The 14,095-nt window shown below is 52.4% G+C and overlaps 1 protein-coding gene across 3 annotated transcripts in view; it reads left to right on the top strand.

Moving 5' to 3' along the window:
* Col4a2 (collagen type IV alpha 2 chain) overlaps positions 1-14,095 on the top strand; it is a 150,176-nt gene that overhangs the window by 84,665 nt on the left and 51,416 nt on the right. For all 3 annotated transcript variants that reach the window (XM_048800624.1, XM_015484079.2, XM_015484078.2), the window contains exons 5-11: positions 8,543-8,677; positions 8,757-8,801; positions 10,692-10,808; positions 12,332-12,403; positions 12,771-12,806; positions 12,908-12,970; positions 13,813-13,848. In XM_048800624.1, coding sequence (XP_048656581.1) covers positions 8,543-8,677; positions 8,757-8,801; positions 10,692-10,808; positions 12,332-12,403; positions 12,771-12,806; positions 12,908-12,970; positions 13,813-13,848 — 504 coding nt within the window. The remainder of the gene's footprint in view (positions 1-8,542; positions 8,678-8,756; positions 8,802-10,691; positions 10,809-12,331; positions 12,404-12,770; positions 12,807-12,907; positions 12,971-13,812; positions 13,849-14,095) is intronic.

The raw sequence follows: 14,095 nt of genomic DNA, 5'->3' as shown, positions 1-14,095 counted from the left end.
TGGAACAGGATGGGGGAAATCGGAAGATGTGACCAGTGATTGGCAGAGGCCGCACAGGGAGGCGGGGCGACGGAGCCGTTCTAGATCTTGAGTGCTGCTTACACGCTGTGCATTAAAAGGCGAAAAGTGGTTTTCAGGGCTGGGGATGCAGCTCAGTGTGGTAGAGCACTTGCCTAGCACCTTCGAGGCCCTGGGCTCGACCCCCGGCACCACCAAAAAGAAAAACCTGAGTAACAAAGAGTGAATCTCATTGTACGTAAGTTAAAAATAAAATCTTTTTTAAAAGGAATACAAAAGCTAACTTGAAATCGCAGATAAGCAGACTCAGGCCAAGGAGGGAGGAGGATCCAGTGGAAATAATGAAGCGTGTTCCAATGACAGAACATGGGGCTCTTTGTCTTGCTCAGGAGCACTTGAAACCCAGGTGACAGGAAAGCTGTGCCCCACAGCCACGGCGGAGTCCCTGCCCATAGCCCTGTCCTCAGCTGGCCAGGGAGTGGGCTGGTGATTTGCTTTTTGAGGCAGAGCCAGCTCAAAAGAGGGCTGCCTCAGGAGTGCTTTTCTTCCACGCGGGGACGGCGATTTAGTCTAAATGCAACATAGATATGCCTCTTGTTCTGCCCCGATCTTCAACACAGATATGAGAAGGTCACTCTCAAGGATGTGCCTGCCCCGGCTGTACAGCAGGGAGGCCACTGGCTGGCCAGTTCCTCTCACTTCCTGCTGTGGGCAGCACTCATGGGCTGTTAGCCGCTCACTTCTGCAGAGCGCCCCGCAGGGCAAAGTCAGAACCGCAGAGCGATTAGAACACTGTCTCCAGCATGAGTCACGTCACCCTCTTAGGTGCGACTATGACCTAAGAATACTAGTAAAATATTGACACCTGCAGCTGGCATGTGAAATTAATAGCCTGAAACTGAAGACATAAAGGCAGACACCTAGCTTTAATTACCAGCTATTTCACAATCTTGGAAACCCATTAGTTACATCCTATTCTAATTGTTCCTCTCTGGTCACCTACATATAGGCCAGAGCCACCCTGTGCTGCTAACTCACAGCGACATCCAGCCTATTTGATAGTGATGCCCTGGTCCTTGGCATTGTCTTACACGTAGCCAGGACTTCCCGAGGCCTGAAGCTGAGCTCTGTGTGTGCTGCCCAGGGCCCTGACCCTGCCTTCTCCTCCTTGCCACCCCCCAGGACCTCGACTTATCCCCACTCGAAGTCCATGTCCTTTTAGGGGACAAGGTTTAGGAAGTCTGGTCAGCCTGTTAGGCGATGATTCACATTCAGGGAGATGAAATGTCTCTGTTGCTAAAGTTCAGAGGTGATGAAAGGCTTTCCCAGAAGATGAGCTTTCTAACATATTTTAAAGTCGTGCCCAGACTATGAAAAGCTGGGCCCGCCTTGGGCTGACAGCCACGAGGGTGCTGCCCAAGTGTGGCTGTTTCCGAACAGGACACAGGGGTTCCAGCTCAGTGGTCCTGGGTGGGAGGAATAGGAGACGATCCATTTTCTCTGCTTTAACATGTGGATCTGAGTCGAGTCACTTCAGACAGAACCGTCCTAATGTCTGAGAACAGTGGGCAGCACCTTCTGTCTGGTGGCTTTTCACAGAGATCAAGCAGAATGGACCCCAGTGTAGCCCAGGTCTGGCTCTGCACCCTGCTGTGCCCATGTGCTTCCCCTGCGGCCAGCGCTCCTGCAGGCCCACCAGGCTCCTCCAGGAGGACACCCTGGTCTGCCCGCCCTGTTATCGCCCCGCAGACACTTGGAGAAAGCGCTGGGCTGCGTGCTTTCTCACATGTTGTTGTAAAGCTGCTCTTTCTTCTCTACACACTATCTGCTTCCCAGTTCATGCAGGAACACAGCAAAAGGACAGGCCCCGGGTCACCATGGATGTCGGGGTGGTCGTCTTCATCTTTGCTTTGCCCGACTCCTCTATTTTTAGGCCATGTTTACCGAAGTGTGATTGGCATTCCACTCACGAGTATTGACGAAGGTGTGCAGCCCCCAGTGACACCAAAAGAATGGCAGGAAGTCACTCCCTGCCCCTGGGGTCAGCCCTGCTCGGCCTCCAGCTCCTGGCCACCTCCGACCTGCTTTTGCTCTGAGACGTCCCTCTTCTGGAATGGCCTGGAGGTCTGGTCAGCCAGCCTAGCCTCCGCGTCTGGCTTCTGTCATGTGGCAGGCGGGTGTGACTCACCTCTCTGTTGCGACTCACTCGGTTCCTTTCTATTGCAGAGCGGGGTCCAATTTGCCTGGGTCCCTGGGTTTGTGGATCCATTCCCTGTCAGCTGACGAGCATATGGTCGGTCAGCTTTGAGCTAGGTTTGTAAAACACTGTGCACGCTGTCAGGCAGGCCCTGCTGAGAGGCGGGAGGACATTTCTCCCAAGCCTGGGCCAGGGGTGGGTTGAACTTGTAAGAAACTGTCACACTGCCTGCCACGGTGGCTGAGCCGTGCTGCACTCACGCTGGGGGACACAGGAGCATGTGTCCTCACCAGCACATGGCAGTGCTGGCCCTTTCTCCCGATGGTACTGCTCCACTAGGTGGCATCCTGTCTCCCTGTGGCCTGCCTTCTCTTCCCTGGTGATCCGCGTGCCCGGCATCTTTCCATCTGCACATCTTTGATGAAGTGTCTGTTCAAATCATTGGCCACATTTTTCAATCAAGCTGTTCATTCTTATTGAGTTTGGCAAGCTTTTTTTTAATATATTCTGGTAGAAATCATCTATCAAACGTGTTCTACAAACGTCTCCAAGATTATGGCCTTTTTTATTTTTATCTTTTGACAAGCCAGCTTTTTATGTTGTCGACATTCTTTTATGATATGTGATGTTTGTGTTTTTGTAAGAGAACTTTACCAATCCAAAAATACAAAGATTCCCCCCTATGTTTTCTCTGAGAAGTTTTATGGTTTTAGCTCTTTCTTTTGGGTCCATGATCCGTTTAAGTAAATGTTTGAATATTATGGGGTAAGGGTAAAGGTTTGTTTCATGGCATATGGAAATCAGTTACTTTATATGGACCCTAATTCTACAATCTGCCTAATAATTGGGGAGAGCAGATCCCATATCATTCTACCCCATATAGCTGAATTTTTTTTTCTTCTTTTTGGCATAGGGGATTGAATGCAGGGGCACTCAACCACTGAGCCATATCCCCAGCCCTATTTTGTATTTTATTTAGAGACAGGGTCTCACTGAGTTGCTTAGTGCCTTGCCATTGCTGAGGCTGGCTTTGAACTTACGATCCTCCTGTCTCTAGGATCCTCCAAGCCCCTGGGATTACAGGCATGCGCCACCATGACCAGCAAGCTGGAACCTTAATATAGAAGTGTACCCAGGTGTGGGGCTGATATTTTGCTATATATTAAGTAAGAAGATACAGGTGGAAGGTGGCAGATTTAGCTCAGACTGTGTGGCATGGAATAACCACTATTTCCTGGTTGTTGTACATGTGATATTCTGCACAAATGCTAATACACTAGTCAGGTTGGAATATGCTTTAATCCATCCTGCCAGGGTGATCTAAAAATGGCTCACAAATGTTAACTACTCATCCTGAAGAACAATAAACATTTCTAAATGTTGGATGGAGAAATTGTTTTCCTGGATCCTAAAAAATAGTCCTGTCTTCGGGGACATTTTACATATTTCCTAATGTGTGGCAAAGGGTTGGTGGAAATTATCTAGGACTTAGGTTGGAATTCCCTGAGGGTTGCCAGGAGTGGCATCCTTGAATGGGCTGGGCCAGGAAGCTCTGGAGCTCGCCCTGGCCCATAGGGGAAGGGAGGGTCCCCCAGGCACCGCAGAGGATAGGAGTGTCTGGGGGCACCAGAGCCCACGCAAATGAGACAGGAAGGGGGGCTTGGGAAGGAGAAGGGACTTCCTGCTATTCAGACGTGGGTGCCGCTCGCACAGCGCCCATTCTAGCTCTCCTCCTTGCTCTAGCTGCTCTGCAGGCCCGGAGCCCTGCTGTGAAGTGCCGTGGGGTCTGTCTGTCCTTCCCTGACAAGTGAAACTCCTTCTCCTTCTTGGCCAGGGATGTTTTGCCCACCATGAGGCTGTGTGAACATGCGATAGAACCAGGTCGCCCCCCATCCCACCCTTCCCATCTGCGTCACGGTCACTCTGCTCACACGCCCCTCTGACTACAGTGCGCCCCATTTCCAGGGGTGAGATCCCAGGCCCAGGCAGGTGTGGTGTGCTGGCACTCCACGCGCATTCTCCCCACAGTCGCGGGACATAGGCCACGTGCACCTGGACTCTGCCAACCCGACCCTGAGCCACGCCCCAGCAGAGGTTTCACAGAGGGAGAGGCAGGGCATCGATCAATCGCGGTGACCACGATGTGTCCCAGCATAGAACCCCTGAGGCACAGCAGGACCCTCCCTTTCCCTTTGCCTGGCTCAGTAAGCCAGACCCTCTTCTGAGTTCCAACCTGTGCTGAAGAGGTGTTTCTCACTGAATAAAACCGTCTCCTCCCTCAGAACCTCAGGCCCCTAGGGAACAGGGTGGCTTGCCGCAGGCTCTCGTGCTTTCTTAAGTTTCTATTTATTTTTTATTTTTTGTGCAGTACTGGGCACTGAACCCAGGGGCACTTTGCCACTGAGCCACATCCCTGGCACTTTTATTTTTTGTTCCGAGACCAGGTCTAAGTCGCTGAAGCTGGCCTCAAAGTTGTCACAAAGTTGTCATCCTCCTCCTCAGACGCCCCTGTTGCTGGGGTTACAGGTATGCACCACTGTGCCCAGCTGATTCTCACACAAAGGGACATCTTGGGGATCACTTGAAATGCAGCCCGGAGCTGGGGCTCTACATTTCTGTCCAGCCCCGGGTGAGCTGATGCAGCCCTCCCCTGGAGGAGTGAGGGTAGACTGCAGGCAGCCCTGTCTCTGAGCCTTTCAGAGACCCAGCTGTCTCCTCCCCTCTACTGAAGTTCATGACCACTCTGTGCAGTTGACCTGGAGACAAAAGGAGATCAATCATTTTTACAGCTGGTAACAGTGCTTCCTCCCAGAAGCACTGGGTAGAGATGCTTTTCGTGATTCCGTTTCCTGGGAGAGGGCTCCCCTGCCTGCGCAGGATCGCCTGGTGGTGGGAGAGGCAGAGGCCTGGTAGATGACCTCACGGCTCCTTTGCACAGCCTCTGCTGGCTTATGAGAAACAGTCCATGGCGATATTCTTATCAAGGGTATTGTAGGAATCTTAAGAATCTAGGAGATTTTGAGATTTATGTGAAGACATTTAAAGTAGACTCCTACTCCTCCTGAGTCAATCTTTATTTTACATCACATGTTCCAAAAGGAAAGGAGGAGATGAAGGGAGTTCTCCAGTGGGGCTCTTGGGCTGAGGAGGAAGTGGATAATGACGCTGATGAGTGCACAGGAAAACCCTCCTCTCCTGCCTGGTCCCCCAGCTGCGCCTTACCCTGCCGCTGGACTTCCCTGATGGGCAGGATGTCCTGGGGAAAGTCTCACCCTGACCCTTGGACCCTGACTCCAATGCCCAGTTAATCCCGGCAGTGCAGGGTCGTCCAGTGGACGGGAGTGAGGGCTCAGTCCTGAAGGACAGTTCAGCCCTCTTCCTCCCAGACTGCAGGACCTGCCTCAGAGAGGAAGCTGGACTAGGATCTGTGGACCGTCACATTCCAGCAGAAGTTCAGGAGGAACTGCCCACAAGCTGCCCCACGTAGACCCCTAGGAGGTGGCTATACCCAAGAAAAGAGCGGGTGCTGCTGAGGACGTCGGGGGTGTAAACTGGCGCGGCCACTGGGAGGAAAGCTTGGCAACACCTCCGAAAATGAAACAGAGTTGCCCTAGGACCCAGCCCTCCACACCCAGGAGATTAGACACAGGGACTCAGCACATGTCCACACACGCGCTCACAGAAGGAGGACTCACAACAGCCAACAGGCAGAATTACCCCAGTGTCCACCAACAGATGGAGGGAAGGGGTTGTAGCATGTCCATGTGACGGAATATGACCCTGCCATAACATGAGGTGCCGCTGCCCACTGCCATGTGGGTGGCCCTCAAAGGCATGTCCAGTGACAGCAGCCAGACCTAGAGGCCACATCAATATGACTTCATTTATGTAAATTTCTAGAACAGGGAGATCCTCGGAGAGAGAAAGCAGATGGGCAGCTGTCACGGGCAGGGGCAGGGGCAGGAGGCCGGGAGTGACTGCGTTCAGGGGCCAGGTTTCCTCCTAGGAGATAAAAGTGTTTGGAACTAGATCTGCGCGGCGGCTGCTCAGCTTCCCAGTGCACCGGGAGCCCCCGCAGCCTGCGCTTGAGGGCTGTTGGCTTTATGTTACGGGAACGTCCCCTCACAGGAAGAGAAACGCGTGTTCCAGGAAAGGGGGGCCAGCGATATATTCCATCTGTCAGTCTCCCACCAAGAAACGAAGGTCAGAGAGAAGCTGACTGATAACGGAAGGAAACCAGTCACTTTCCCATCAAAGGGAACAAGGATAGGTCAGCAAATGCAGGGCAGGGCCTGGTGTCCACCCATCAGACACGTCCCGTGTCCTTGTGGTGGACGTGCCCTTCTGTTGGTAGCTCTGGAAAGTGATCCCCTTGGAAAGACACAGCGCAGGGACAGTAAAAGTAGAGATGTCATCGATCAGCCACAGGACTTCACTGTGCATGCCGCCAAGCACCCAGCCTCGGCATGGGGGACACAGGGCCTGGCGTGGAGTGTGACCCCAAGAAGGCACGTCCTAGTGTAGCCACACGCAGGACACAAATGTACACAGCCTGGAAAGAGCCGTAAAAATCAGAGTCAAACGTGTTTTGTTCCCAAACTTATAGCAAAGGCAGGAAAATGGATCTGCTGAGCTTCAGCATCCATGAGCCCAGGCGCGTGTCTCCCTCAGGCCTGTCCCCCTCACCAGGTCTCCCTCCCTGGCAAGAGGGCAGTGGCAGCCACCCAGCATCTGTCCTGTCCTTTAACAGTCCTGCAGCATTTGGGCTTCTCCTGCTGGTGGTCCTCGAGTGGAGGCCACTAAGGGGGCACATGTTCCTACACCACAAGCTGACCCCCACAGGCTGACCCCCACAGGCTGACCCCCACAGGCTGACCGCTCCCAGAACACGCGGAGGGCAGAGAAGGAAGCATACAGCTCTAGAATGAAATGCTGGCCTGGACAGAGCTGGAGGAGGCTGGCCCCTAGTTCAGAGCTGGGGCTTCCAAATCTCACCTACCTACCCGACCTTGATCTGCATGGAGAGGTTCCCCCCAAGAGTCACCCCACCGAGGCCCCCACATCTAGGCCCCAACACCTCCAGCAGTGCGGGTTAAGAACAGTTCAGAGGTGAGGCTCCCACTCAGTGCTCCTGCCCCGGGGCGTCCACACTGCCCCTGGGGCTGCCTCGGGGCGCATGGGTAGGCGGCAGTCACCACCACACACCGGCAGGTCATCTTCACCTTTGGGAAGGTGAACCTGATCCTCTGTACCCATGGAGCAAAAGTCCCCCTCCCCCAGCCTGGCACCTGCCACCCGCTTTCTGCCCAGGCACCTCGCGGGAGTGGGGTCACCCAGCGTCTGCCTCCTGACGACAGGCTCATGTCACAGCCCAAGTCCTCACGAGTGGCCCTGTTGCAGCTGGCATCAGAACTTCCTCCCCTCCTCTGTCTTTCTGTATTTGTGGTGCTGAGGGGAACCCAGGGCCTGCATGTGCTAAGGAAGCTTCTACCCCTGGGTCACAGCCCAGCCCCGCCTCCTTCCCTTTTAAGGCTGCCAGTCGTCCATTCTCTGAACCCACCATGTTTTGTTTAATAGTCATGGGCTGAGCACATGAGGGCCGTGTCCACCCCTGGCTGATGTGAATGGTGCTGAGAACCCAGGGTGCTAGTATCTGTTCAGTTCCTGCCTCCAGTCCTCTGGGGTCCGACTGGGAGTGAAGCTATGGGATCCTGTGACACCGTCTGGTGCTGGGAGGTGACATCACCCTCTCCCCAGTGCTGCGCCCTCTCACATTGCTGCCAGCGATGCACAGGGTTGACTTCTCCACATCCTCACAAATTTGGGGCTTGGGGGTTCTTGTTTTCAACAATAGCCATCCTAATGGGTGTGGACAAAAGTCTTTCTAGACACCCCTTATTTTTGTATAAAGAAGAAGAAGAGATGCCCTACTCTGGAACATCGGGGCATTGGACAGCTGACACGCACTCGCATACCCCGCGTGCGTCGTGTTGAGGACACAGCTGGGATTGGGGAAATCTGTTTGGAAACTTTTTTATGAAAAAGACTAGCGGCCGAGTCAGTTCACTCTTTCACCTCAGCCCAGTGCCATTTCACACGGTGACTTATGTCATTCAGGATCACATTTTCTTCCATCTAATGTTTTTCCCCTCAAACTCTTTAGCCAGAAACCCTCCTCTGGCTGCTGAGGTAGAAGACGGTAATTTACATCAAGTTCTCTGAAGATTATGGCTCTCCAGAATGAAAAGCCTAGTTCCAGAAATAACTTGACTGAAAATGCCTGTTTCTGGTTTTCAGTTGGAAGCTTAACGTACGTTGTTCCCACAGGGTCAACCAGGGCCAGTGGGCCCCCAGGGCTACACCGGGCCTCCCGGGCTACAGGGCTTCCCAGGGCTGCAGGGCCGCAAAGGCGACAAGGGCGAAAGAGGAGCCCCCGGGACAGCGGGACCCAAAGGAGATGTGGTAAGCAGGATGCCGACGTCCTCCGGCTCCCAAGGGGCACCGTGTCCTGGCCGTCACTGACTTGTCACCTTCTTCACAGGGAGCAAGAGGTGTCTCTGGGTTCCCTGGTGCTGATGGAATTCCGGTAAGTTTTTGGAAGATGAGAGTTTTAAGACATTGCGTGCATTCAAGATAGCACAATTGTGACATACAGAAACACTTTGGATGAGGCCTCCTGTTTGTTTATAGCATAAAACATGGGGGCTCGCCGGGCAGAGCTCTTTCCTGGAGTCCAGTCACACACGCCAGACTGTTCCCTTCATGAGCATGTTTGCAGACCTGGCTTCAGAATTGAGGCAACTTTGCTAAAAATGGACATTGTGAGTGTGATGTGCCCAGGGAGGGGCCAGGGTTGAGATCTCACTGGAAGGTTTGAACAACCTGAATGTGCAGCGTGGTGGAGGACCAGAAGGCAGCCCTGCTGGCCCAAGGGCAGCTTCTCAGGTCCCTTGTAGTAGCCACATGGAGCAAGCAAAAGGAACAGCCTGGCTTGTTCATGAGAAAGTCTCAAAATGCAATAAAATGTGTTTTTGTAACCTAGTTTACTTTACTTCTTGTGGCATAAAAAAATAAACAAAACAGACTGACTCACAGCCGTCTTCACGGGGCTCCAGAAGCAGATTTCCCAGGGCCGGCTTTCCGGCCACAGCTGACCTCGGAGATGCATGTGTTTATCGCACGTCTTGAAGCACCTCCCTTGTCTGCTGCTGTGACTCAGAGACATCTGCCTCCCAAGCCTCACACACACAGATGTCTGTGCCCGTAACCTGCACAGGCATCTTCTGTATCACCACAGGCACACACACGAGCAGGCACACGCACACGCACACACACCCTCCCCAGCTGCACAGGCAGGCTTGCTACAGAGAGTTCACACTCTGCCTTCAGGGCCTCAGCCCTCAGACTTCCTAAGAGAAGAAGGAAACAGCTAAAGGAAGAAGGTCACGGGACCTTCTGAAGGCCAGGACCCTCAGTGTCCTTGTGGCAGGCCTCAGCGGACATGTGCTTGGCAAAAGCTGAGTTGTGTTTTATAGAAATGCACCTAGTTGGATGTTGAGCCACAGGGATGGATATTTAACCCACTGTGGTCTAAGTTTTCCTCTGAAGCACAGTTTCAAGCCATGTCCTGTTGGCAGGCAGCCGCAAACACCCTCATCCAGTTACAATCAGAAGGCCAATAACAGTAGGCAGATAATCCAGGGAAAGGACAAAGAAGGCGAGGCACAGGGGCACCACAGAAGAGGAAGATCCTGTGCAGAGCTCCGAGAAAGCTGTTTTCACAAGCTGGATCTGAAGGACCGCTCGTGGGGGTCCCTATCTCAAAGCTGTCTGCAGCAGCAGGTGGGCAGCTGCACTCACCTGTTACAGGAGCCTGTGGATTCTCCACTGGAGTTGGCTGACAGCACCAGGCCAACACAGTGACTGCACACATCTGAGGCAAACAGAGGCACAAATAAGAGAAAAGCCCCACTCTCTCATTATATGGCTCAGTGCTGTTCAGAGCACAAGGCACGTACCTACGGGGTTTATTCACCGATCTTGAAAGTTTCCAAATTTTTTAAGTAAATCTGAAAGGAATCCTAATGGGCTCAAAAGTCACTCTGGAATGTTAGTGTTTGGCTTATTATCAAAAAGTCTGAAGCTCAAAAGAAATCACATAATAAAGTATATTCATGATTTAAAGAAATTCTGTAATAGGTTGTGGTCACATAGCTTGTAAGTGGTAGATCATTGACCCCACCCCTCTACGTTGTTGAAATCAGGTAACTGAGATGGAGATGTTCACAGAGTTAGCACGACCCTCTCTAGCTTTCCAGTTGGCCAGGTGGTGTGCCCCGCTCAGGCCTCAGAACACTTGACATGCTTGGACTCGTGAAGGGACAGGGCTTGTGAGAATATTTACATCTATTTTATTACATGCAAACCAGAAACCCACGTGCAGGCTACCGGTCTCACGCACGATTCTCTTTCCCAGGGACACCCGGGCCAAGGCGGGCCCCGGGGCCGGCCTGGCTATGACGGCTGCAATGGGACCAGGGGAGACACAGGCCCACAAGGACCCTCCGGCCCCGCGGGATTTCCCGGCTCCCCCGTGAGTATGAGCATGGTGGTCCAACCTGCTTGGCCTGGAAGCCTGGGTGGCGGATACTCAGGAGGGAAGGTGGCCTGAGCTCCCTTTCCAGGCTCAGCCAGAGGGCCTGTGCTGGCCACCCTTCGAGAAACTCTGAGAAGACCCCCAAACCTTGCCTTTTGGAACCCGGGGAGACTCCCGCTCCTGTGGCCAGATGGACGCATCACTTCCTTTCCTGCCCGTGTTTTCTTGCCCCCCTGCCCCCCGCCGAGGCCCAGTTGTCCTGGGTTGGAGGAACTTCACTGTCCATATTTCTCTTAATCTTGGATGAGACGGTTGGCCTGGTCCATGATGTCCCGCCCGCATCACTCCATTCTCTCCATGTTCCGGCTCACCTGAATGACAGTGTAGCAGCAAGCTAAGTTAAACACGTGGGCCTGGGGGGTTCCCTGTGAGCCTCCAGGACCTTTCATGACGGCAGGACGGTTGTGTCTGTAGCTCTTTGCCGTGTGGCAGACAGGACCAGGCTTGGTTTCCCAGGGGAGGAGCTTCACGGAATTGTCCATTTTGTGGCCTCATTCATTTTTCAGGATTCTTGCCAAGAACCCTGAAGTATTTTTTCAGTAGGGTATTTCTCCTTTTTTTTTTTTAATTTTTTTAATATTTATTTTTTAGTTTTCAGCGGACACAACATCTTTGTTTGTATGTGGTGCTGAGGATCGAACCCAGCGCCGCGCACATGCCAGGCGAGCACGCTACCGCTTGAGCCACATCCCCAGCCCTGTATTTCTCCTTTTTACCATGAAAATCTTACAAATTCAAAACATTTTTAAGAATTTTTTTAAGACCTTTTAAAGTAGGAGGAAGTTGTGAATGGGCTTTGCCAGTCTTCATCCTGAAGCCAATCAAAAGAAGCGCCGCACCATCTGCCTTCAGGCCCTCCCTGGCTTCCTGTGTATGTGGTTCAGCTTTTCAACAAGCTACGTGCCATTTTCCACTCTATTCTGAAATATATTTCATGACCAAGAAACATACCTATCACTTTGAAATGTTGCCTGCATATGTAGATGTTAAAGATGTTTGTGCATACACACATGTGTGCCACACTGTCTATGTTGGATACAATACTAGTTGTAGAGATAACGCAGCCTCTCTCCTGCAAATAGGCCTGGAACCTATGTGCATTAATATCGTTAGGACACTAATGCCAAAAGAAGCCCGAGTATCCCAAAGATGGCGTGCCGGAGGGTGAGCATAGAGAGGACTCGTTTGGATTTTTTAAAATAAGTTAAATTCTAGAAAGTACTTCCATTTTAACTCTGAGGAAAGATACCATGCTGGACATAAGGCCGGTACTCAGAGTCACCTGCATAGACCACAGGGACCATCAGGAGGTACTGGATACAGGGCTGGTGCTCGAGTGACCTGTATACCAGGGGACATTTAGACTCCAGAAGCCACAGCTTGATGGCGCAGATTACTAGAGCTACGCTCAGTGTTAACGGACTTGTTTTTCTCTTTTTATGATATATCTGCTAATTTAGGGGCCCCAAGGACCCAAAGGACAGAAAGGTGAACCTTATGCACTGTCTAAAGAGGACCGCGACAAATACAGGGTACGTGTGCCCAGGAGGGTAGACGGAATGAGCCCATCCCATGTAAATTTTGAGCAGAGTTCAGTACCAAGTGAAGGAGTGTAAGAGGGGCCCCGTGAAAGGATTCACAGGAGAATGGAAGATGAATTTAAGAGTCATTTAAATGACTTTTGGGATGAATTGGGAGGAATTTAAAAGTCATTTCTGATGGGACACTTTCCACCTTGCAGTAATCATAGGTGTGCTCTTTGCCTGTACCCCACGCCCTGGGCTGTCCGGGGAGTGGCGGTCCCTGAGTCCTGCACCCTCCAGCTGTTGCTGTAGCTCTGTAGTGATATGAAACAATGTAACAGTGCTCAACAGTGAAACATCTTTTCCTCTCAAACAGGGTGCACCTGGGGAGCCTGGACTGGTCGGATTCCAGGTAAATTTTGTTTTTGTAGAGAGGATTCCAAGCACAGCTCTAAGAAGGTCCAGCCTCCACACACAGCTGGTCTCTTCAAAACACCCTCTTGTTGTTCACAGGGTCCTCCTGGCCGCCCTGGACCTATGGGGCCCATGGGTCCAGTTGGAGCCCCTGGAAGACCGGTAAGTACCTCTTGCAGGCTCCCACCCAGTCCTCTGTCCAGTCACCCCCAGAGGCCACTTGTTGAAATGCCCATAGAGAAATGCTTCATGGATCCTGCAGCACCTGTCACCTTAGAAGTCACCAACACAGAGCAGGGCATTTTTTGCATATGTTTTGCTACTGTTGAGGTTTAAGAATAAGGACTCAAAGTCTGTGGCCTCTGGTTCATTGCCGACCATGTCAGATGATTTGGACCTGGTTCCCATCGGTGCCCTTCCGTTGGCACATAAATTCTCCCAGCCCCATGCCTACCATGTGACAAAGGACCTGTCATCTGTGGGCAAAGTGGACCAAAGTCCCACAGGTCACTAAAGAGGAGATGGGCTCCTCCCGGGCCAGGCCTGGTGCGGAAGGTCTGTCACACCTGGCCATGGCCATCGCAGAGGCAGGATGCTGGATGTCATTAGCCAAATGGCCGTGGCCCTCTGAGTGGGGGTCAACATTACTCCCTCCTGCAGCTCAGGTAAGACAGCCAGGAGGCTGCTGCACCGCTGCACGTGGGGCCCACAGGACATCTGGCCACCCCGAGGGGTCTCCGACTTTCCCACGTCCTGGTCTTTTAGCAGTAAGACACTCAGGCCTCGACCAGACAAGGGGAGGTTTCCTGCAGTGAAGGAGACCTTCTCACAGGAAACCGTCCTCCAGCCAAAGACGAGCATCGAGATGCTCCCTGGCAGAGACTGGGAGAAAAGGAGATGAGGATGTTTGGGAAGAGTCACTCTTATGAACATAGCTCCCAGCAAAGGTTGTTTGGGTCCTAGGATAAAGAAACCAGTTCACAGATGTCTTTTTATTTGTGCAGGGACCACCCGGACCCCCTGGACCCAAAGGACAGCCAGTAAGTTTTTGGGGACCAGGACAAGGGAGGGCTCAGGTTGTGGGTGTGTTCGCCATAAGACACTTGGTTGACAACTATTACTGTTTAGATTATGATAAAAGTAAATACGCAGGTTTTTAAGACTCCAGGTTCAACTGTGAGCACAGATCCTGTGGGGCAGCAGGAGTCCTGGGACGGTTCCGCAGGTGAAGAATGTGAATGGTCTGTTGTGTGCTGGTCGGTCAGCACATTCCTGATACCCTATGAA

The sequence above is a fragment of the Marmota marmota genome, unplaced genomic scaffold, assembly GCF_001458135.2.
Source record: "Marmota marmota marmota unplaced genomic scaffold, marMar, whole genome shotgun sequence".
NCBI lineage: Eukaryota > Metazoa > Chordata > Mammalia > Rodentia > Sciuridae > Marmota > Marmota marmota.
The sequence above is the reverse complement of the archived record's forward strand: the minus strand, read 5'-3'. Positions and strand labels throughout refer to the sequence as shown.